At 36.7% G+C, this 21,344-nt stretch overlaps 4 protein-coding genes and 1 long non-coding RNA gene across 6 annotated transcripts; 3 read left to right on the top strand and 2 right to left on the bottom strand.

Annotated features, from left to right (window-relative positions):
* Positions 1 to 3,659: 3,659 nt before the first annotated feature.
* LOC105231827 (cellular tumor antigen p53) lies at positions 3,660 to 13,027 on the bottom strand. The gene is made up of 12 exons (XM_011213301.4): positions 12,778 to 13,027; positions 12,499 to 12,702; positions 12,203 to 12,442; positions 11,196 to 11,309; positions 11,088 to 11,127; positions 11,000 to 11,026; positions 7,667 to 7,717; positions 7,309 to 7,582; positions 6,997 to 7,237; positions 6,664 to 6,779; positions 5,766 to 6,071; positions 3,660 to 5,697 (listed from the first exon to the last, which is right to left on the bottom strand). Exons 2-12 carry the CDS (start codon positions 12,591 to 12,593, stop codon positions 5,678 to 5,680), a joined length of 1,524 nt encoding a protein of 507 aa, XP_011211603.2. The 5' UTR covers positions 12,594 to 12,702; positions 12,778 to 13,027; the 3' UTR covers positions 3,660 to 5,677.
* LOC109579940 (putative gustatory receptor 94a) lies at positions 9,663 to 11,115 on the top strand. Of its 2 annotated transcripts, XM_019992316.3 has the most exons (3): positions 9,663 to 10,622; positions 10,683 to 10,841; positions 10,895 to 11,108. In XM_019992316.3, exons 1-3 carry the CDS (start codon positions 9,663 to 9,665, stop codon positions 10,967 to 10,969), a joined length of 1,194 nt encoding a protein of 397 aa, XP_019847875.2. In that variant the 3' UTR covers positions 10,970 to 11,108. The 2 variants fall into 2 exon arrangements, with proteins under 2 accessions (XP_019847875.2, XP_019847873.2); XM_019992314.3 differs by having other exon boundaries at positions 9,663 to 10,841; positions 10,895 to 11,115.
* Positions 13,028 to 13,052: 25 nt separating the features above from the next.
* On the top strand, positions 13,053 to 13,784 carry LOC125776595 (uncharacterized). Its single transcript, XR_007421849.1, has 2 exons — positions 13,053 to 13,187; positions 13,245 to 13,784. It is a non-coding gene; the product is annotated as an uncharacterized LOC125776595 (long non-coding RNA).
* On the bottom strand, positions 13,681 to 16,530 carry LOC105231826 (serine protease snake). The gene is made up of 6 exons (XM_011213300.4): positions 15,882 to 16,530; positions 15,433 to 15,554; positions 14,855 to 15,364; positions 14,636 to 14,772; positions 14,461 to 14,570; positions 13,681 to 14,398 (listed from the first exon to the last, which is right to left on the bottom strand). Coding segments are annotated over exons 1-6 (1,467 nt in total). The 5' UTR covers positions 15,884 to 16,530; the 3' UTR covers positions 13,681 to 13,812.
* Positions 16,531 to 17,987: 1,457 nt separating this feature from the next.
* On the top strand, positions 17,988 to 21,321 carry LOC105231828 (serine protease snake). Its single transcript, XM_011213306.4, has 5 exons — positions 17,988 to 18,732; positions 19,020 to 19,129; positions 19,246 to 19,410; positions 19,481 to 19,733; positions 20,998 to 21,321. Exons 1-5 carry the CDS (start codon positions 18,157 to 18,159, stop codon positions 21,205 to 21,207), a joined length of 1,314 nt encoding a protein of 437 aa, XP_011211608.2. The 5' UTR covers positions 17,988 to 18,156; the 3' UTR covers positions 21,208 to 21,321.
* The last annotated feature ends 23 nt before the right edge of the window (positions 21,322 to 21,344 follow it).

Below are 21,344 nucleotides of genomic sequence, written 5' to 3'. Positions count from 1 at the left end.
GACTTACTCACTTTTGGCTTGTGGCCATATTTGTGCGTTTGCCACAAATAATAATGTGTGCGATTGGAAATGAATTTTCGAACGTTTTTTTTTCGTTTTGTGCATGTACTGTTATTATTCATGTCTGCTGCGGGCGCGCATGCCTAAAAGCGATTTTAGTGTTTTAACCTGTGATTTGAGCTTTTTTTCTGAAGTGCTGTGTTTTCCACGTAAAAATATATAGAAACTGTGCGCTTCAAAAAAAAAATTGTTTTGCTTTCAAAGCGCACCACTTTCTTCAAAAATACTACACCACAAATATTCAAGCAAATGTTTATACATACAGATACTTTTGCCCGTCGTCACAATGCATCCAACATTAGGATAGGTCAATGGCCCGCCAATGCTTGCGGCTGCATGTGCCAACGTCACATGTGGCAAAACAGATTTTGCGCTAAAAATTGCAGGTCAGCATCTGTGCCATTATCATTACTTGCGTTCTATGCGCATTCGACATATATCATGTATGTTTGTATGTCTGTATTCATAACATTTTTCCGACATATGTTGCAACGCGTGCAACAGCACGCATGCGCAACATGAAATTAGCATGCAAAAGCCATTTGCTGCAACAAACAAATTGAATGCTGCAGATGACATTCTTGTGGTTTCTTATACTCGTCTAGAACTTAGTAATCCATATGTTGTTGCTTCTAGCAGTCTAGCCGTGACAGTAATGAACTTTTGAAAATCACAAGTCTTTGCGATTTCAATTGCATGGAAAGTTCAATGGCTTCTCTGCTGCACACATGTGGCAACCGAACCTGAGCTGCCTACAATACATATTTACATTTATGCAAGAAAAAGTGATAGAAGAAATATGCTACGAGTATGTATATGGGTGGATACTAAGCCTAATAATAAATGTTGATATACAAAGGCTAGACAGTTTACCGAGAAATTGTTTAAACATACTATAACCAACTTCGAAAGCGATTATTGTTAAAGCAGCATCACCTCCTTCAGCGAATTAAAAATCTCTTCGATCGACTGAAAACGGGTTCGACGTAACGGCAAAATTACTTTTGTAGAACCCCCAAAGGTGATCTAGTCACCGGTGCCCAGAGGGAATGCTTCTCCAGCCTGCTGAATGGCAGTGAACGTACAACGCCAGGAGAAGGCGAACCCGATTCCTCAATCGATGACAATGGAGCAGACGTTCCATTGCCCGATCATGAAGAAGTTCGAATAACAATTGCCCGCCTGAAGAACAACAAAGCGGCAGGGGCCGACGGATTGCCGGCCGAGCTATTCAAACACGGCGGCGAAGAACTGATAAGGAGCATGCATCAGCTTCTTTGTAAAATATGGTCGGACGAAAGCATGCCCAACGATTGGAATCTAAGTGTGCTCTGCCCAATCCATAAAAAGGGCCAACTACCGTGGGATAAGCCTTCTCAACATAGCGTATAAGGTTCAATCGAGCGTATTGTGTCAACAAACTGATTGGATCTTATCAGTGTGGCTTTAGACCTGGCAAATCAACAACCGACCAGATATTCACCATGCAGCAAATCTATGGAAAGATACTGATATCATGAGCCTCAACACCCGCGACGTTAATTCTGCTTTCTCCAGACTAGGCAAGGAAGCAAAGCAAGTGGGTCTGGCAGTGAACGAGGGCAAGACGAAATATCTCCTCTCCTCAAACAAACAGTCGTCGCACTCGCGACATGGCTCTCACGTCACTGTTGACAACGTCCGGTGTGTTTTACGTGGGTACCTGCTGACGACAACCTTACTCCACGGCGCTCAAAAGCACAGCGGATCAAATCATTGCGTTGATCAGCGCATTTATAGATAATTTCGTCTATTTAGGAACCAGTATAAAAACCACCAACAATGTCAGCCTCGAAGTCCAACGCCGGATTACTCTTGCCAACAGGTGCTTCTTCGGATTAAATAGACAATTCAGAAGTAAAGTCCTCTTTTGACGAACGAAAGCCAAACTATAAGTCACTCATTATTCCCGTCTTGCTATATGGTGCAGAGGCATGGACGATGACAACAACTGATGAGTCGACATTGCGAGTTTTCGAGAGAAAGGTTCTGCTAAAGATTTATGGTCCTTTGCGAGTTGGCCACGGCGAATATCGCATTCGATGGAACGATGAGCTGTATCAGACATACGAGGTGGAGAAGGACCTGGCTTCGCTTGGAATATCCAATTGGCGCCACGTAGGGAAAAGAAGAAACGACTGGTGTGCTGTTGGTAACTCGGCTATAATCGCGTAAGTGGTGTTCACGCCAGTAAAGAAGAAGAAGAAGAACAAGAAAATATCACGAGGACCCAAATATGGTGAATACAGTGGTTGATCAATGGTTTTCATTGTGCTTCAAATTCAGTCATAATCGTGGCTCGATCCGAAGGTGCATTATCATCGTGTCAAATTCATGAATTTCGTATGTTTTCGACGTATGTTCTCACGCTGATTGCTGACTTGTTTGCATGTCAAACTCATGCTCTCCATTAATGTGAGGTCGGAACTCTCACGATACGCATGTCCGAAGAGACCTTTCTACGGTACTCTTTTTGAAAAAAATTGAGCTTTATCGGGTTGAGTTGCGCAAGAACGCGTTTCATATCCAAAAAATCCACCAAAATCATTCGAAGCGACTCGCAAGAGACTTCGAACCCTCTTACCATCTCTCTCACACTTGCCTGACGATTTTCAAGCAACATTTCACGTCCAGAACGAGGCATGTCTTCAAAGATATCTCGACGCAATACTGGCACCAGCACCTTCACGGCTGCGAGAATCTCCTGGTGCAGAGTATTACGCAAGAGATCTACCAAACTATTTGCACTCTGTAAGTCTCATTTTGCTCCAGTTATTTGTAAGTTAAGTGGTCCAATAAGCAAAACCGGTGAAGCCAAAAGTTTGACGGACGTCAATTTCAATGCAGTCCGGAAGTCGTTCCTTCGGTATAACGGGAGAAAACGCTCTGCTGGTATTTGGAGGCGTCTTTATCCGCCTTTATTCGTTTTTGACAACACCGTAGTCTCCGCCTTGTGTACCAGCTCCCAAACCTAACGTATATTAAAAGACTGATTGGCTATATCTACGGCTATTTGGTCTATATTCCTAAATCTGCTATTTAAAAAGTATAAAACCAATAAAAAGTTGGCTTTCAACACTTTAGCTTTCTAATTTTAGACTAAATAATCGCTGAAATGTCGTAAAAGTGTTGCTACGGTTATAACGGTTACCTATTTCACGCATGTGTGGTAAGTTTCGTGTTGATTGTTATCGAAGTCATCTAACGGTAAGTCCACGAAACGTGCTGTTACAACGTAGTCGAACTATAGGGAGAGGGGTGTTAGATGAGTAGGGTTTGCTGGCCATGCAAAGAGATGGTTAGATTCATGCAGAGACTCATTAGACACTGACAAATGTTTGATATATCAGGATCGTTTCGGGATAAGTAGGAGTTTAAGCAGCTATAGAAATCGAGCTCTTCGTCTGCAATGGTTGGTGGTTTGATTAAATTCTCACGACAGCCGGTTCTACGTTACTGGAATTAACCCGGCGATCTAAACTTATTGGGATCGGTAAGTTTTAGATATGTCTGAAAAGTGTATTACGAGTATATATAGAATTGCAATCCAAACAAATTAATTCAATGCATTGATTAGTAAAAATAATTGTTTACTTAAGTTGTTTACTTTTTAAACATTTAGTAAATAACATAAAAGGCACATAAAATTCATAAAATTATAACCTAAATTAAAAACAATTGCCACAGCACATAACCATACATAATACAGATTTCAATAACTTGTGGCTAAAGGAAGAAACTTATAAAAGAAACCATCACCGCTTTCTATGACACAAGTAATTAAGGCAGTAGTTTGAACTAATATTCTTAAATATATTCACTTGTGAGTTCCGAAAAATTAAGTTTTTTGCATATTTAAGAATATTCTACGAAAATTTTAAGTTGATTCCACAAATATTTGCTGAGATAAGAGCGCATTTGCAAGTCTTTTAACTACCTAAGTGCAATCGGCTGCCAAAACTTTTAACGCATTTCTCTCTTAACGTTTTTTTCAGAGACGATGAAGAAAATTTCTCCAAAGCGACTAGTGCAATCGACTTGAAATTTTCATACTCTAGATATATTTTTCAATTAAAAGTTGATTGAATACGATTGTTTATAATGATTGCGATTTTTTAAGCCACTGAAGTGCTCATTTTTCCACAAAAAACATTTTATTTTATGTTAAAAATTGAAATTTGACTAGTGCTTTGGACATTACCTGTATTCATGTACGAGTATAGCAATAGTACAATTTTTTAGTTTTTGGATTTGAGTTTATTTTAAGCAGAAAAATCTCTCCCACCGCTGGACATCTGTTTTCAGAAACACTGCTGAAGATTGGCTGCGGTGTCAAGGGAATCCGAAATCTTTTAATATGTATTGCCAATTATTAAAGTATAATAAATTCAGTAAATGTTCAATATTTTTTTTAAATAAAACCCTCTTCAAAAAAAAATTCAGAAAAAACGCATTTCTTAACTCGCAAGTAGATATAACCTCTAAAGCAAACCTAACTCTAGTAATAAAGTTGTTGTTATGCTGCACAGTTAGGTTATATATACTATCTAAAATGCAAAATAACGTAATATCACTTTATATAAGTTTACTGGCAAAGGCAAAACGTTATAATAGAAACCACTGAAATGCAACTAATTTGAGTTTTGGTTATAAAGTGGTTATATATTGGGTAGCATACATTAATATTGAAACAACATTTGAGTTTTGGTTACAAAATGGTTATAGTATATTGGTTATATCTGACAGCGGAAGCTGAAAATTGTATGCTACATATGTATGTATGTGTATGTAATATGATGAAGTGAATCATAAGCAATAAAAAATTCAATTTCGATTTTTTGTTGTTATGTTGTTTTGCATTTTAGGTGACGATATATGTATGCATATAAGCCAAACATATGTTTTGAATGAGAAACCAAATTGGGCTAAAATGGTATTAACATTTTTTTAGCGATAATGGGCTTTATTTGAACAAAATTCCTTAATTGGTTAGATTTCCCACTTTGTCTCAGTCAAAAGCATAGTTTTGAAATTACATTTGACTAAAAATATAAATCGACAAATATTATTATGAAAAATAATTTTTGGATGAGTGGCAACTCATATATTTTTGTTTATTATTGTTTAAAAAAATAATTGATCATTCACAGTTAAAGTTTAATTCGCATTAAAATATATGAATTATGAGTATGGGAAATACTTAAAAATTAAAGACTAATATGTATTTTGACAACAAAAAAAAGTATCACTTAAAACTTGCACATATTAAAGCGCTTAAACAGAACATTTCAAAGCTGGAATTGAAATATTTCCGAAAGACCAAAATTACATACAGTTAACAAAAAAACAAAAATAATAATAGTAATAACGTGTAGACGCGTAGTGCCAAATGTTTCGCAGAGAAATAAATGCATACTCGCTACTAGTTGGGTACATGAAAAACACATGGACGCAACAAAATCTTACAACGAAACCGTACAAACTAAGTACAATTCTAGACGTAAACATAACCTCAATTTACTTATAACTAACTATTTATATAGTAAAGGCATTTTTACGCAACAAATTAAGGTCACAATTATTTTCTCTGCAATCTTTCTGTAAAGAAGAAGAGAAGAAATATGGTCAGTAATAAACATATTAAAGGTTGCTAAGTTTCGACTAACCTCTATATCGACTTAGCTGTCGATACATTTTATTATAATGCTTAGCCTGTTGCGGTGCGTCGAGAATCTTCAGCGCAGCCACTTGACTTACGTATTCGATAACTTTCTGCATCATTTCCTTATCGCCTTCAATGACAAAGCGATAGCCACCGCTTGGCGTTGGTTGCATGTCTACATCGCGCGCAATACTAATGCCGCTATCACTGTTCTCCAAATCACTGCTTGTGTCCTCATCTTTTAAGGCTTTTGGATGTTTGCTGCTGTCTGTGGCACTTTTCATAAGTTTAGTCGTGCGACTTGGCATTTCTGCAATAACAACAAAGACAATGTTTATTTATTTGTATAGCCTGAATAGGGACCGTTAGGGAAGTTTGCCACAAATTTTGTAACACCCAGAGGAAAACATCGGAGACTCCATAAGATATATACATATAAATAAGCAGCATTACGATCTGAGACGATTTAGCTACCTTCGACAGTCTGTCTGTCCGTCCTTCTAACTAACTAGCCCCTCAATTTTTGAGAAGCGATCTGAAATGTTGCACACATCTTTTTCACCCCAAGAAGCTGCTCATTTGTCGGAAGTGCTAATACGGACCATGCAAACGGAACGATCGAAATCTGTTTGTTGTTTATTGTTGTTACTTGTTTATTTGATAGCTGCACGAATTTTGCAATGGGCTATTGTCCGCAAGAACGGTATAATCTCCGAACATACTGCTCAAATCGGACCACTATATCGTAAAGCTGCAACACAAACTGAATATCCAAATCAAGTTCTTGTATCGAAACTATTCTTTTTTGTAAAGGGTATTATAGTTTCGTTGTAAAAAACTCAAAGTTTTCTCCTATTAAAATTATATACATACATATAATTAATGTAATGCAATTAACAAACCTCCGCTCGATTTACGCTTGGATGGCACTGTGCTGTTGCGCTCATCGGTTTCGAAATCTCGCTTGGGGCAGCTACAAATCTTGACATCCAGCACACGTTGTGAGAGTATTTCACCACTAAACGTAAATAGAGAATGAATCAGTACACCTTATAATATAGGACTTTCACAACACACATACACATATGTACATACACACATATATACATATAGGTATATGGTTCATGCAGTAACATGTTCGCAACTTGATAAGTGGAAAGCGATTTTTTTTTCGTTTTTTTACAAGTATTGATAAACTTCTTGTTACCGCAGAGGTCACAGTGCACCTTACTCACCTCATGCCCTCTAGTAGAAATAGTATGCTTGTCTCTCGGCGTCCAATGCAGGAATTCTGACAAGTGAACTTGATGGCGATCGTTTGCGAAATGGAACTGTCATTCTTTGGCATGGCGCTGAGACCCAGCGGTATTAAGATCGAGTAACGATCATTAATGCTTTTACCATCAGCTGTACCGCAATACTCAGCCGTAGGATTTTCACAGCGCAGCAAGCTGTGGCGGCGCTTCTGATGTGACTCTGAAAGGTGGTGGAAAGTATAAAGTATGTATAAGTGAAAGACATTCCTCTAATTAACAGTGTCAACATACCGGTATCCTTGCTGAGATGATTTTGACAGCGCACCACTGGCTCACTCACTTCATTCTTAAAGCTCATGAGCACACGTACGCGCAGCTGTTGCAGCGGCAGCTTAGGCACGTATACAGCCTCCAATGAAAGGATCTCATTCATACGTATGTAGAGCTTCTTGCGATTGGGCGAGTACATCCAACTCTTCTTGGCTTGAGTGTTACTACCAATTTGCACGTTAAATTTGTAGCCGCCAATATCGTGCTCCTCGAATGTAGGTAAGATGTCCAAATTCTGTGTGTTTATAAAAAATTTAATATTTAAGTACATATATTGTAAAATTAATATTTTTTGTTAAAAATATTTTCGTAAACTCACCGGCTTCGCATCCAATTGCTGTTTCAGGATTAACTCCTGTATGGCCGATTGCTGCGGAATAGAAAGATAATTATTGTTATAAATATTTTGCGAGTTAATGCGAAAGTTATTTGTTTATTTGCACTTGTTTATTTACATATAGCTCGTATCGTCGGCACAAGTGTAGTAACTTCATTTTCTTACACTTGCTTGGTCTGCAGTTGACTAACAACTAACTGGCAGTTTGACTCCCTGAAGAATAACAACTCAGGTCCTCAGTGCATGCACTCACACACACAACACGACTGACAAAGCAAATTTTAAATTTCATTCACAATTTCAGTTTGTTTGTAAACAAATTTATTGCTTCTCTCTTGGCTGCTCTCCCTTTGTATTATAGTTTTGTTATAATTTATACGCAATTTTGCATGTAGTGGTGTTACTACTCATCGTTGCTCAATGTAGAGCGTGTGTGTGGGTGTATGTAGTGAAAACGTCACGGGATACGTCACCGTAATGGCGTTAATGCGATGAAGACAGATAAGCTTGTGAAAATGCTTGTAGCTTCTGGTGAAATACACGATAGTTCTTTCAGCACCCCTGTGAGAAATTTTACGACTGGTGGAAAGAATAATATCTGATCCTTCGTAATTTACTAAAATAGTTCTCTACATCTCACAGAGATTATATATATTTCAGGAAGGTTTTGATAGCGCCAATATTTAATTTAACCCCATAACAGCCTATTCTTCAACAGTTATAAAACCCTCAATGCCAAGAGATAAGATTTTTTTCACACTTCGGTCAAAGTTAACGTCGCCACTTCGTCAATTTTCAATTTTTTGGACCATAGGTCATTACACCGATCTCTTACTATTGAGATTTTTTTTTAAGTTTCATTGGCAGAGAAGACCGAAATTCCTAAAAATCGGCCATTTTAAGCTGTCACATTAGAAGTACTTATTCAATGCATTCAGAAGAGAACTGCAACTGTCTTTCGCTAGTAAGATTCCCGACAGGGTTTTAAATATACATACATTCATACATACTTACGAAATTTACTTCAAATGTCTTATTTTCTTAAATTCCATATTCTATTTATCTGTCTGTTTATACGCGAACTTGTCCCTCTGCTTTTGTCATACGAGTATCAATCAGAAATTTTGCACACGTTCTCTGCTTATACGTAGCTCGGAACCACCAATATCGGACCGCTATAGAATATAGCTATCATACAAACTGAACGATCAAAAGAAAGTTCTTGTATTGGAAAACATTTTTATTGGAAGAGATATCTTCACGAAATTTTATAAGGATTATTGTTCAACGGAACCATAAACTCTCCGTACAAATTATTAAGATCGGACCATCACACTGTGTGAAAAACTTTTTTATTTGACCACCTTTAATGAACTTAGGATGGGTTATTGTCGAAGACTACGGCACAATATCTCAACAAATTTTGGTCAGATCATACCACTATTGCATATAAGTATGTATGTACATACATAGCTGCCATATAAACTGAGCGATCAAAATTATGTTGTTATATGGAAACCTTTTTTAATTATGAACGGTATTATGGCTTATTGGCAGTTTGTGCCACTAAATTTGTTAAACTTTTCAACAGCGTGACATCCAAACTGCATGTGAATTTATGTTCATTGAAATATTTTCAGAGTTACTATCCTGTAACGGTGTGAAAATGTTTGATTTTATGTACATTATACGTGAAACGAGTAAAAGCGCATGACAAACACATTTTGTAATAAAGTATTAAGGGGAAACTGCTAGATATGATTTGTGATAACAACAAACAATTAAAAGGCAATTAACAACTCTTTACTTTTATTTTCTATACGTTCAAACAAATTGGAGTTTATACTGCTGAAGTGCGCGCTTGGAAAGCAAATAAACCAAAACCATAATTGGAAAAGAATCGCGACTAGAAGTTCTGAAATATTAAAAGGATCAGAAAAATTGTAAATTAACAACAAAAACTCGCGTATAATTAAGTATGCAGCACTTAAAATTAGTCAAAATATGTGTTGCCATTATATTTGCCAGTTTGATGTTGTTCGGTTTCTCAGCGCATGGCATATCAATACGCAAAGGTCACTTTTACAATTCTTATATAATAGCAATGTATGCATTGGCAATTGCAAGCGCTTTCACAGTGTCTTATGGTCAAAGTATGCTGAACGATTGGCAGAACGACGAATTCGATTTGGAAAATGTTACTAACCTGTACAGTTACATGAATATTACGTCAGTCATTATCAACTATTTGACAGCGTTCATACTGTCAAGTACATTTGTGCGCTTTTTTAACAATGTCTCACTTTTTGAGACATTAAGATTCTTCGAAGTCAGCGCGCGAACGGTGATTGTATCGGTGAGATTGGTTATCCTTAAAGCCTTATTAATACCCGTCATTTATGAGGTGACATTTCTGTTACAACAAATACGTAACGAGCCCGATAAACACTTATTGTGGACTTTATATACAGTCTTACCATTGGTGCTCGCACAAATGTATCCCAATCTCTTCTTTAGCGCATTGGTTATTGGCAAAGTTCTTGTGGAAACATTAAATGAACGTCTATGTGAAATTGTCAATGAGGTCAATTGCATGCAAACTCCACTGCAGATGAGTTTGCACAAGCCATATTATCGTATGCAGCTCTTTTGCGACTTGGCTGATCGTATGGACTTGCTTGCGCAGAAATACGACATTATTTGTAGGCAAACGACAAAGTACTTGCAATTACTTTCGGCGCCGGTAATTTGTTCTCTGCTTTGTAATTTGTGCGGCATCACCGTAGGGTGTTTTAGGCAATATTTAGCTGTTGCTGAAACTTTGGTAAACAACGAACCCTATGATGTGTTTCAAGCTTTAACTAATGCCGCCTTTCTGGCGATATCTGTAATCGAAGTGATGTTGCTGGCACAAATAAGCGATAATAACGTAGTAAAGGTGGAATTAAAATTAATAAAGAAGTTGTTAACAATGTTATGTAAATCATTTCTATTCCAGGTGCAAGAAACTGGCTTGATTCTACAACGCATCAATCTGACACATGCAGATTTGCGTTTCAAGCAGTCGGTGGACGCATTTTCGCTGCTGGTATTAGTAACAAAATATAAAATTGAACCACTCGGGATGCTGGAAATAAATATTTCCCTTATTCAAGATGTAAGTATGTTTCCTAAAAATATTTTCAATGCCTCACTTTTTTTATTGTCTAGGTACTGTCGGCGGTCACCAGTTTTTTGCTCATATTCGTGCAAAGTGATCTCACGCTACGTTTCTCTTTAAAGTAAACTACTTGAAGTATAAGAGACTTTGCTTACCTGGCTGAACTGCATGAGATTATCCGACTGTAAAGAAATGATTTTTTTTTTATAAATTACCAAAATTATTTGGTATTATTTTACTTACATTCAGTTCTTGTAGATATTGATAAGGCTCGTCACTTGGTCTGCAAGAATATTTTACTTGTTCAAGGTCATATCAAATACATATATGTTTTCGCTAACTAATACTCACATAATATCCTCCTCTTTGTTGAGCTCATCTGGAGGATTGGATGCATCGGAAACTTGAACGATATCCGTCATAGTTGTGTCCTTGTTAGTTTGATTTGAACTACAAGAATATTCGCTGGAAGGAGTAAGAACGCTATAAATACCAATAGTTGACGTAATCAAACTACCTGATTTATTTTATATTCTTGTAACTCAGCACTTATTTATATAGTTGCATACCTGCTACATACTTTCTTCACATATAACTATTGTTTTTTCTATTGTACGTTGGGTTGTTGAGCAGCTGCTCAAGAACATTTGAGTTCAACTTTTGATTTTACCTCCATGTAATTGGTCCACTACCAAATTTATTTGGTAAAATTTCTGTCTATTTACCTGATCACATGCCACGACATAGCGAATAAATATTACCAGTTTAAATATAGTTACTTCTTCAATGTGAACACACAACTTCAAATTAAGGATGAAAACATACATATACAACAGTGTAAATAACAATTATTAAAGAAAACCGAATCTGCGCAATAGCAGTGTAACCAACTGTTTCTAAAAATCGAATGAACAGACTCATTAATATCGAAAATCTCATTTTCAGTCATAGAAACAATTTTAAATAATAAATTAGATTTTAAAAATATGAAATTGAAGCAGTTTTTGTTTAATTTCTTTAATCTTTGTTAATTTATTTATAAATTGAACATTTCTGGAATTCGTAACTTTGGCAGCCATACATTTCAGTTACAATCCACAAGTCAGCTGTCAAAGTACATACCAGAGTCACCAATTTTAGAAATATCTAAGTTATCTACAATTATTTAGTAAACAAATTTCAAACCAGTTCTTAGTCAAAATACTGAATTATGTTAGGGTAAGCATTTTTGAACAATAATGTCTAAACTCTTTTCTTGATATAAAAATTTAAATTGATTAATTTTCTAAAAAAGCGAAAGTGGGCAATATCTAAAGTTAATTCATAGTAGATTACATAAATAGTAATTTGCTGCTTACTTGGTTATAACACTATTAGGATAGTTTTCTGGTGTTAATGGCAAAGGTTTCATATTTTCCAATTCACTCAACTGCTCATATCCCGAATTTGCTTCCGAAGTGAAAATGTCAATTTGGTTGGTTGTAATGCCATAACCATTATGCACTCGAGATTGGGTTAAAAACTGTTGCAATTCTTGTGAGTGAAATTCCAATGTTATATACTTATTATCTTCCACAATCTCCCGTTGCTCCTTAGTCCTAAAACAAAGTAAATTGTTAGTTTTCCTTTTGTAGTAAAAAAACAATATGGACACCTCATATTTATCGTAGTATCTGATAGAGTTGTAATCTTAATCGGGCTTGCAGTGGTGTTGCTACTACCACTATTATCGCAGTGATTTTGAATCATCTTGGAAATTTATAGCTGGACCTAAGGTATATACAGCACCAGCCTTTGAAAATCCCTTTATCAACCTTATACGTTGTTGTGGATTGTGATGAAATTCGCAGACTCCTCCCTGATAATTTGTCGAATTCGATGAAGATCTTTATAATGAATGTGTTGATGCTTTAAATGCGTCGGTAGCGCTTACCATTCACTTGTTTCATCGAATATTAAATTCTTATATTAGGAAAACTTATTCTAATGACTTTAAAGGACGACTTGTGACAAAGAAAATGAAACAGTTATTCACTTTAAAGCTGTTAATTTAAAAACTTCATTCACTTTCTGTAGTTGTTAACACTTTAAAGATGGTATTTATCATAAATTGAAAGCATGTAACTATTTTTAAAGCGAAATGATGAAAAATCAACAAGTACGAAACCGGCAGCCGTTCACTAAATGTGTGGAACTTAAATAACTTCACATTAATTTGCGCAATGTTGCCAGTTGTGGTATACTGTATGTGAAGTCGTATTAAAGATTAAATGAAGGATGCCATGTTGACAGACTTTTCTTTTAAATATTAAAATTAAATGAAAGCCGAGGACATTATAAAAGGTAGTTTGCGTACCGACACTCTATAGTTTTGGATCTAAGTAAGTTTAAATCCCCAAGGATGACCATCATGTATGATTCTTATCTGCAAGGAGCCTAACACCCTCTTCCACTAAATTAACAGTGACCACATAATCGAACTGGACGAAGGAGTACAAACTAGATCTTAACATCACAGGCGATGGCATGGAATTTTCGGCTGTCTACCATCCTATGATTTTAACTATCTATCGTTGAGCTCCTGCATAGTGAGGCCTGCATGCTTTCAGTTAAGGAACACATTGTACTCCTATGCAAGGAGTTTCCGCAGTCGTTTTAACATATCCAATGAGTCTCCACTTATTTAATACTCCTCTCTCTATGTGTCTCACCCCGATGAAACAGCATATTCCCTGAGCCTCCCGTTAGGTGACTTGACAATGACAATCAACCAGAACCATACCAGTTAAGAAGCGATGAGATAACCGCTACAGCAAACATAAAAACAAGTTCAAACTAAAATTAACAAATTTTATTGCACACAGACAAGAAGTACATATATGTATATGTTAAAAATTAAATAAATGTTTTTAATAAATAAAGCAATAATTGAAGTGCTAAGTCAGCTTTAACCAGTTCTTAACAGGATTTAGTTTTCCTTAAATGCAATGCTTTCGATCCATTTCAAGTATGGATAAACTTTCGTGTAAACACCCGGTGCATTGGGTTTGGCGCAAAATTTGCCAAACGATGTAACGCCAACAATAAACTTCACACATCTCAATTCCGGCAATTCAGCGTGCAGAGGACCACCGGAATCACCTTGACATGTATCCTTCCCTCCAGCCATATCACCGACACAAAACTGCTCATCCGTAATACCGTTTGGCAAACGACGTTCCTTATTATATATTCTTCTGCACACATTTTGGTCAATCATGCTCAACTCCACCTTTTGTAGCTTATCGGAACGAGAGCCACGAAATGCGGTGCGTCCCCAACCAGTAGCAATCATAGTCGGTATATTTATATGAGGCAATTGCCAAAGACAACCTGGATGCACTTTCGAAGATATTTTCACACTACTCTCCAATTTTATCAGCGCTATATCATGATAGTGAGAGAATGATTTATATTTCGGATGCAATATAATAACAGCCACTTTAATATCTTGTATTTCGGTTGAGATTTCATTTAGATTAGATGCACCTAGACGGACCACATCAGGAGGCTTCCTGGAATAAAAGTTGTATTTCAGTTTTTTAACTTCTTACATTACATAATTGATATAACTTACGCGTTTGAGGTTGCACAATGTGCGGCAGTGAGAACATACCACTCGCTTATTAGTGTGCCACCACAACCCCATCTTATATCCTCGCTTACTTGAGACCAACCCAATGCGGCCTAGAAAGAAAAAAATTAAGGAATGTATTACAACTGTTTATTATAGGAATTTTGAATTGAAGTACCATATGCGGATATTCAGCTTCATTGGTGACCTCGCCGCCTACAATCAACGGCAAACTTGGTACACAGGTTTTCCCAGAAAACTTGTGCGGCAAATCGAATTTCACACCTTCGATAATGTCATTATACTGCTCGCATTCTAAAACCAAACAATAAAGAATTTATAATGATAATATAAAATCGTTGAATATATGTATGTATGTGTATTGGTATAAACTCACTTCTTGCGCTGGGGCTTTTGGCCTCCACATGCTTGACAAACAACGGACAACAGATTATCGGTATACTTTGACGATATGAACACACATCTAATTTGGAGCGATGCACACGATAGTTGTTAACGGCATGTATGCACTGATAAGCCAAAACGCAGTAACCGGCTCTGCCATCAAAGCTACGACGACAAAAAGAGCCCTCCGGCCGCGCCACCGTAACGCCGATCTCATTTTTAATATTACTAAATAAGCGGTAAGTGTCAGAATCCACAAAAGGAATTGATTGTGGTGTAGTCAGTGGTTTACTGGTCGTTACTGTGACCGGCGTATTAGCGCTCTTAGACACATTATAATAATAGGGGTTAGGAAGATTGGTTTCACGCTTTGGCGGAGGTGGCTTCATCTCAAAGATATTCATGCCATTAGGGATTTTTTCGAACATTTTCCTGCCAGCACGCCGCGAATCTGTGTACTTGGTGCTACGGTAGTACTGGAACATCTGTGGTTTTCCAAAAGCTGATAGAAAATGTATGCTTATAATCATATAAAATAATAAATAGTAAGTAAAATAAAGTACTAATTACCCGCAATTAAGTTAAAAAGCAAACTCAAAATGAGTAACTTGTCAAAAAATCGCAAACTAAACATTGTTTTGCATAAGGTGAAGAATCCAAAGGTGTCATCGCGAAATATCATCAAAGGTGGCCTGAAAAGGTAAACATTATTTTACCGTTAGTTTAGCACATTTCTAAAAGTGAATGTCACAAAAAATGTGGGCAAGGACAAAATCAAAGAATATCATAAGATATGGTTATTCACTTGTGTCACGGATTTCACTTTACAAATTTTTAAATATTTAAATTCAGTTTAAAAAATACACAAATCTTTATTTTTATATTAATAAGATTATTTATTTTTCTGATGTTTGGAAGCGATATTCTGTAGATTTTGTATTTTTGCTGACGTTCATCTCAAAATCTTTTGAAAATATTTGTATAACACTCTTCTTAAACTTATTGTGCACAATACTTACATTGCAATATATATTTTGTTAATATATTCCACTTTATTAAGGATGAAACCACTTTAATTAATTATTATTAACACTAAAGCGTAAATATTGAGCAATAATTGAGTTTATATAAAATAAAAAAATAATTTACGATCACTTTAAAAAATGTTCTCACATCAACAACTGTTTCTCTCGAACTCTAATTTAATACTGCTTCCTGCGTATGTCCGTAGGTATGAGGAAACTCCAAAACCTTTGTAAATATCTACTTCAACGTCTGTTTACTGTCTATTATATGTTGAGCCCGGAAAGCCCTTTATATTCGAAATTTCCCTGCTGAAATTCCTGGTTGAATGGCTTGTAGTAGCATATTTTTATTTTCCATAAATACACTTCAAGGTTCGCGGTAATCCCTGCATCAATTAAAATTTCAAATGCTTATGATCGCTAATTCCTTTGTTCCCTTTATCTGACCTTAATGAGGGGCTACCGAAAAAACCGCATAAAACAATAGATCGCTTACATATGTACATACAGATACCTGCATTTGGCACGTGTGCACCAAGGTTATGGGCAGGCACAACTTTTTTAGAATTAATAGTGAAATTTTCCTAAACTAAGTACAAGAATAAATGAAGGTTATGGGTAAATTTGTGTGACCGCAAGTAGTAAACATTCTCCTTTTTTCGCCATTTGTCAAAGAAATAAGCGCTTTTTCAAATTGCGTGCCCAAAAATTAGCGTACACATCTGTTTCATACCTACTTGAATGAAGGGAATTCTACTTTAAATTTGTTTAAATATTTAAGTGGTTCGTCCAATTTTGCTTTTATTCAGGCAAGGGTCGTATTATAATATCTTAATAGGAAAGTAAAAGGAAGCACTTGATCGTGGGCAGATGAGCAGATACACAAAGCTTACTTTGAACCTGGGAAAATCCGAAATCTCCGTCTTAACCATAAATGCTCATCTCAAAAGAATGATTACCATACATTATCATATTATACCTCACCTCAAAGCGCTTAAATCTCTCAGAATGTAAAATAATTTTAGGGATATGCCATTGCATTAAAGAAGAAGTGGAATGTCAAACCAACCCAATTCAATCCAGCGGACTTTGGACAACTTAAAGACTATTGAGTCAAACTTAGAATCGCTTCGCATACCATATCTTGAGTCCAATTAGGAGCTCTATAAAAGTAGAAATACGAGGGTATATGATCCTCTCTTCCAAGTCAAACTCAGAATCGCTGTGCATACCATATTGACTGCAATTTGGTGCTCTATAAAAGTAGAAATAAGAGGGTATATGATCCTCTCTTCCCAGTCAAACTCGCTTAGCATACCTCTTGAGTATAATTACATTCTTTATAAAAGGACACAGAATCTATGATTTCTTTCACAGGTAGAGAAGGAAGCAGTTGGAGCAACTTCCGCTATATTCAAATGTGCACTAATGAGTAAGGAAATGGGATCTTATGAGGAAATATGTAAATAAGATCAGCGCCATCTAAAAGCTAGCTTGAAACTAAACGCTCGAAGTAATATTACTCAAGTAGATATTGTGTAAACTGCCGCAAAATTGGTCACATATTTATATGGAGCTTTATACTGGAGTCCATCCGAAAAAAGCGAAGTTTTTGTACAATATCAAAAATGAATTGAAAGTGAAAATTCCTATAGAGAAGTGCTAAAGGTGGGCACATCAATGAAATTAACTAAAATTACGGTTGTCTACAGTTTAAAGCTTTTGCCTACAAGACTAGATCAATAGTATTCGGTAACTACCTTTGCACGTAATGCATTATGCAATACGAGAAGAAGAAGTTTTCAATCATACAGGTGAAAACATGGAACCTTTATTTTTATTAGACGTGATTTTAGAGACTAAAGGGGTGATTTTTGAATAAATAAGGTAAGTGCTGGGCTCAGATGCACTTGTCTTAAAAACCTTATCAGATGAAGACAGGTGATTTTCGTATAGCTGCACAGTTGCTGTCAAATATTTACATTACCCACCATAACACCAATAATTTTTTTTTGGATCCATTCAGCGTACACCCTAAGCATTTTATACAAAACCAACAACAACAACAAAAAAACGATTCTAAACAATAGCGTCTTTTTTTTTCTTTCGTATAAAAAATGCAATTAATTTGCTTTTTGAGCTCGAGCGTTGACTAAAATTGAGATTTCAGAACGCTGCAGTATTCAGTCTGGCGTTTGATAAGCTCGGCGATGGTTGTAAATAAACATTGATTTTATAAATAAAATAATTACCAAACACACGAAACACAATGAATATTAGAATACTGCTCATCTCATACTTCGGTGTGTTGAGTATACACAGCACTGGCGTGTCCGGTTTGCGACAAACCCGAAAAGTGCACGGTCAAGGTCGCAATCCGCAAGCGGGCATTCAATCACCGTCTGGAGACTATGACATACAACCAGACCTATTCGCTCAATTCGGCAATGAACAAGGCAAAGGCAACGGCAACGGCAACGGACATGGCAATAATGGGCGTGGTAATGGTGGTAATAAGAATAAGGGTGGTAACAAAGGTTTGCAGGGTTTCGTCTTAGCCACTGAGTCGGACAACAGTAATACGCCGGCGGACTGTGCAAACCCTAATGGACCTGGTAATGGGCATGGACGTGGACATGCTTATGGTCACTGTCGTGGGCGTGGTAATAATAAGTTCGGTCCGAAACCACCGCCACCCGGACTTTACAAACGTTTTGCCGCCATCTATAATAATGTGGATAGAAAAGTACATGGTGCGGCTTATGATGAGGCGCTCGAAAATGATGAAGTGAACGACGATTTCAATGGCAGATCCATTGTGGCGCCAGGACAATATCCGCATATGGTGAGAAGAATTTTAATTTTATTGGCTATATAGATTATTGCATTCGAGCATCACGAGCTAGCCGCATCAAACTGGTTTCACTTTTGCCTCGCGCTAATCACATTTAATGTTGCTTTGAAATTATTCACGAAATTGAGGTCAATGCCGTGCATTCAAGAAAATTGTAATGGATCGATATCAATATATACATGCATATATTATTATATACATACTAATTAATTAATTGGCGTTGATAACGAGCGCAATTAAATAATAATATATGTAAATATTTTTTATGTATAATGCAGGCTGCCTTAGGTTTTCGCTCCTTTGCCGACAGCTACGAGTACAAATGCGGTGGCAGTTTAATTAATGAGGTGTTCGTTTTAACGGTAGCACACTGTTGCTACCACAGCGGGTAAGACTTACATACATGCATTTATATTTTAATAAAAATAAAGTGCTTTTAAAACAAAAACACAATACCGTAAACTGATTAAATAATTTACGATATACAATTCTTTCACCTCAAAGCCAACAGCCCGAGACCGTCAAAGTGGGCGACATCAATCTGAAAAACGTTGACTTCGATGAAGTATTCCAAGTGCGTCCCATTGCCGAAGTGCAGGTACATCCTTTGTACAATTCCTCGTACTACTATCACGACATAGCACTGATACGATTGGCGCAGCCCGTTGTGTAAGTTCGTCAATCGCAAGAAATTGCTGTTTTTTTATTTCAAATACATGAATACATACCTGTGTTACAGCTACACGAATTATGTACGTCCGATACGCTTGTGGGTTAGTGATGACATTCCTTATAATAAACTACATGCAATGGGTTACGGCTCGACCGCTTTCGCACAGGCGCCCACAAATATCTTAACCGAGCTGGAGTTGTCCATTGTGCCATTGCTGCAATGCAATCAAGTTCTGCCTTCAGACTCTGGGGTGCCGGAGGGAGTAGTGGATTCGCAGATTTGTGCTAAGGATTACGAGCGAAATCGTGACACATGTCAGGTGAGTAGCTTATATAGATAAATCTTTTTTCTTTTGATTCTTGTAGTTTGAGTCCAAATAATCTTAAATTTGAAGAATATGTTACAATAATTGCACCATACAGCAAGACGGGAATGATGAGTGACTTGTAGAGTTTGGTTTTTGTTCGTCGAGAGAGGACTGGTTTCAAGATAGACGAAATTATATACGACTTCGAAGTTATGACTGTCAACAAGTGGAAGCCAATTCACGAGTGTGACGACTGTTTGTTTCATTACAGGATATATTTCGTCTTGCTCTCTAGAACTGTGTCAAAGTCAGTTTACACAGCAATATTACTTTTGCGGAGATACCAAATTCAGACATAGCGGCATAAAGACAGCTCCTTTCCACGATGTCAAAAACAGATTTGAAATCGACGAAAAGATGTGTGTGCCGATCCTCTTTTCAAGGGTCTTTTCCAATACTTGGTGCATGGTGAATATCTGGTCAGTTGTTGATTTTCCAGACCTAAAGCCACACTGATAAGGTCCAATCAAAACCATTAAAGATGGTCGAGAGATCGTTGAAGACATGCCTTGTTCTGGACGACATTCGATCTCTTCAACTCATGAAAATATTAAAAAAAGTGAAGGATATGGCGCTTGAAAATGTCAGGCAAGAGCGCTCGACATCTCTCGAAGGGTATGAAACCTGTTCTTGCTTGACTCGTCCCGATAAAACTGATTTTTTTTTTCAAAAAGTGTGAGATTGTGACCGAATTAAAAGCCAAAAACTCAATGAATACCATCAATCAACCACCACACTCACCAGGTTTGGCTCCGCGGGATTTTTTCTTGTTTCTCAAACTGAAATTGGCGCTTCGTAGAACTCGTTTTCAGTCGATCGAAGAGATAAAACAAAATTGGATAAAAAAAGCTATCCCAAGTAGAACTTATGAAAAGTGTTCCGGGTACTTTTTTGTAACAATGTACTTCACAATATTACATATAGTATATGCTTACTCTCATCGACATGTTTCTAATCCGAAGCAAATGTTACAGCCTCATTTCGTTTTTAGAAAGAGTTATTGAAGTCAGAATTGATCAAGGGAATATTTGACTTGAGGCTCAAACTATTAGCAATTTTCTCTCCGTAAGATGTAACAAAAAAATTTGTATATTTCTGATATATAATACCATATTTTGTACGTACATAGAGAGCTTAAGCTTATATGGTTAAAAAATATATATAATAAATACGCATTCATATTGAAAATAAATTATCATTTTATATATATTTTCAGGGTGATTCCGGCGGACCACTGCAATTGAACCTAATGCGTAAAAATAGGAAGCATTTTCGCTACTATTTAATCGGCATGACTTCGTATGGCGAATTTTGTCGCAGCGCATATCCGGGAGTTTACACGCGTGTTTCGTCGTACATTGAATGGATCACATCGGTTGTTTGGCCAGAACAATACGACAGTTATTTTCCAGAACAGTTACAATAGTTGGGCAACGACCGGCAGCAAATAGCAATAAACATTACCTTCACTCAATGTTACTAAGGAAATGTACAGTTGTTTATTAAGTCAATACAAGCACTCTTTTAGATCATGTTTTAACTCTGGTGTTTCTGATTTCGAAT

This window comes from Bactrocera dorsalis, chromosome 2 (genome assembly GCF_023373825.1).
Source record: "Bactrocera dorsalis isolate Fly_Bdor chromosome 2, ASM2337382v1, whole genome shotgun sequence".
NCBI classification, from domain to species: Eukaryota; Metazoa; Arthropoda; class Insecta; order Diptera; family Tephritidae; genus Bactrocera; species Bactrocera dorsalis.
This window is presented reverse-complemented; position numbering and strand designations above follow the sequence as displayed.

Excerpts from the sequence above, each read along its gene's own strand:
- LOC105231827 (XM_011213301.4), bottom strand. The coding sequence starts at position 12,593 with ATGATTCAAAATCACTGCGATAATAGTGGTAGTAGCAACACCACTGCA. Across the intron at positions 11,310-12,202 it reads CCTAATAGTGTTATAACCAA|CGAATATTCTTGTAGTTCAA; the intron begins GTAAGCAGCAAA and ends TACTCCTTCCAG. Across the intron at positions 7,718-10,999 it reads ATCTCATGCAGTTCAGCCAG|CAATCGGCCATACAGGAGTT; the intron begins GTAAGCAAAGTC and ends TCTATTCCGCAG.
- LOC105231826 (XM_011213300.4), bottom strand. Across the intron at positions 14,773-14,854 it reads CAAAAGCCCCAGCGCAAGAA|AATGCGAGCAGTATAATGAC; the intron begins GTGAGTTTATAC and ends GTTTGGTTTTAG. Across the intron at positions 14,399-14,460 it reads CATTGTGCAACCTCAAACGC|GAAGCCTCCTGATGTGGTCC; the intron begins GTAAGTTATATC and ends CTTTTATTCCAG.
- LOC105231828 (XM_011213306.4), top strand. The coding sequence starts at position 18,157 with ATGAATATTAGAATACTGCTCATCTCATACTTCGGTGTGTTGAGTATA. Across the intron at positions 18,733-19,019 it reads CAGGACAATATCCGCATATG|GCTGCCTTAGGTTTTCGCTC; the intron begins GTGAGAAGAATT and ends TGTATAATGCAG. Across the intron at positions 19,734-20,997 it reads GAAATCGTGACACATGTCAG|GGTGATTCCGGCGGACCACT; the intron begins GTGAGTAGCTTA and ends ATATATTTTCAG.
- LOC109579940 (XM_019992314.3), top strand. The coding sequence starts at position 9,663 with ATGCAGCACTTAAAATTAGTCAAAATATGTGTTGCCATTATATTTGCC. Across the intron at positions 10,842-10,894 it reads ATATTTCCCTTATTCAAGAT|GTACTGTCGGCGGTCACCAG; the intron begins GTAAGTATGTTT and ends TTTATTGTCTAG.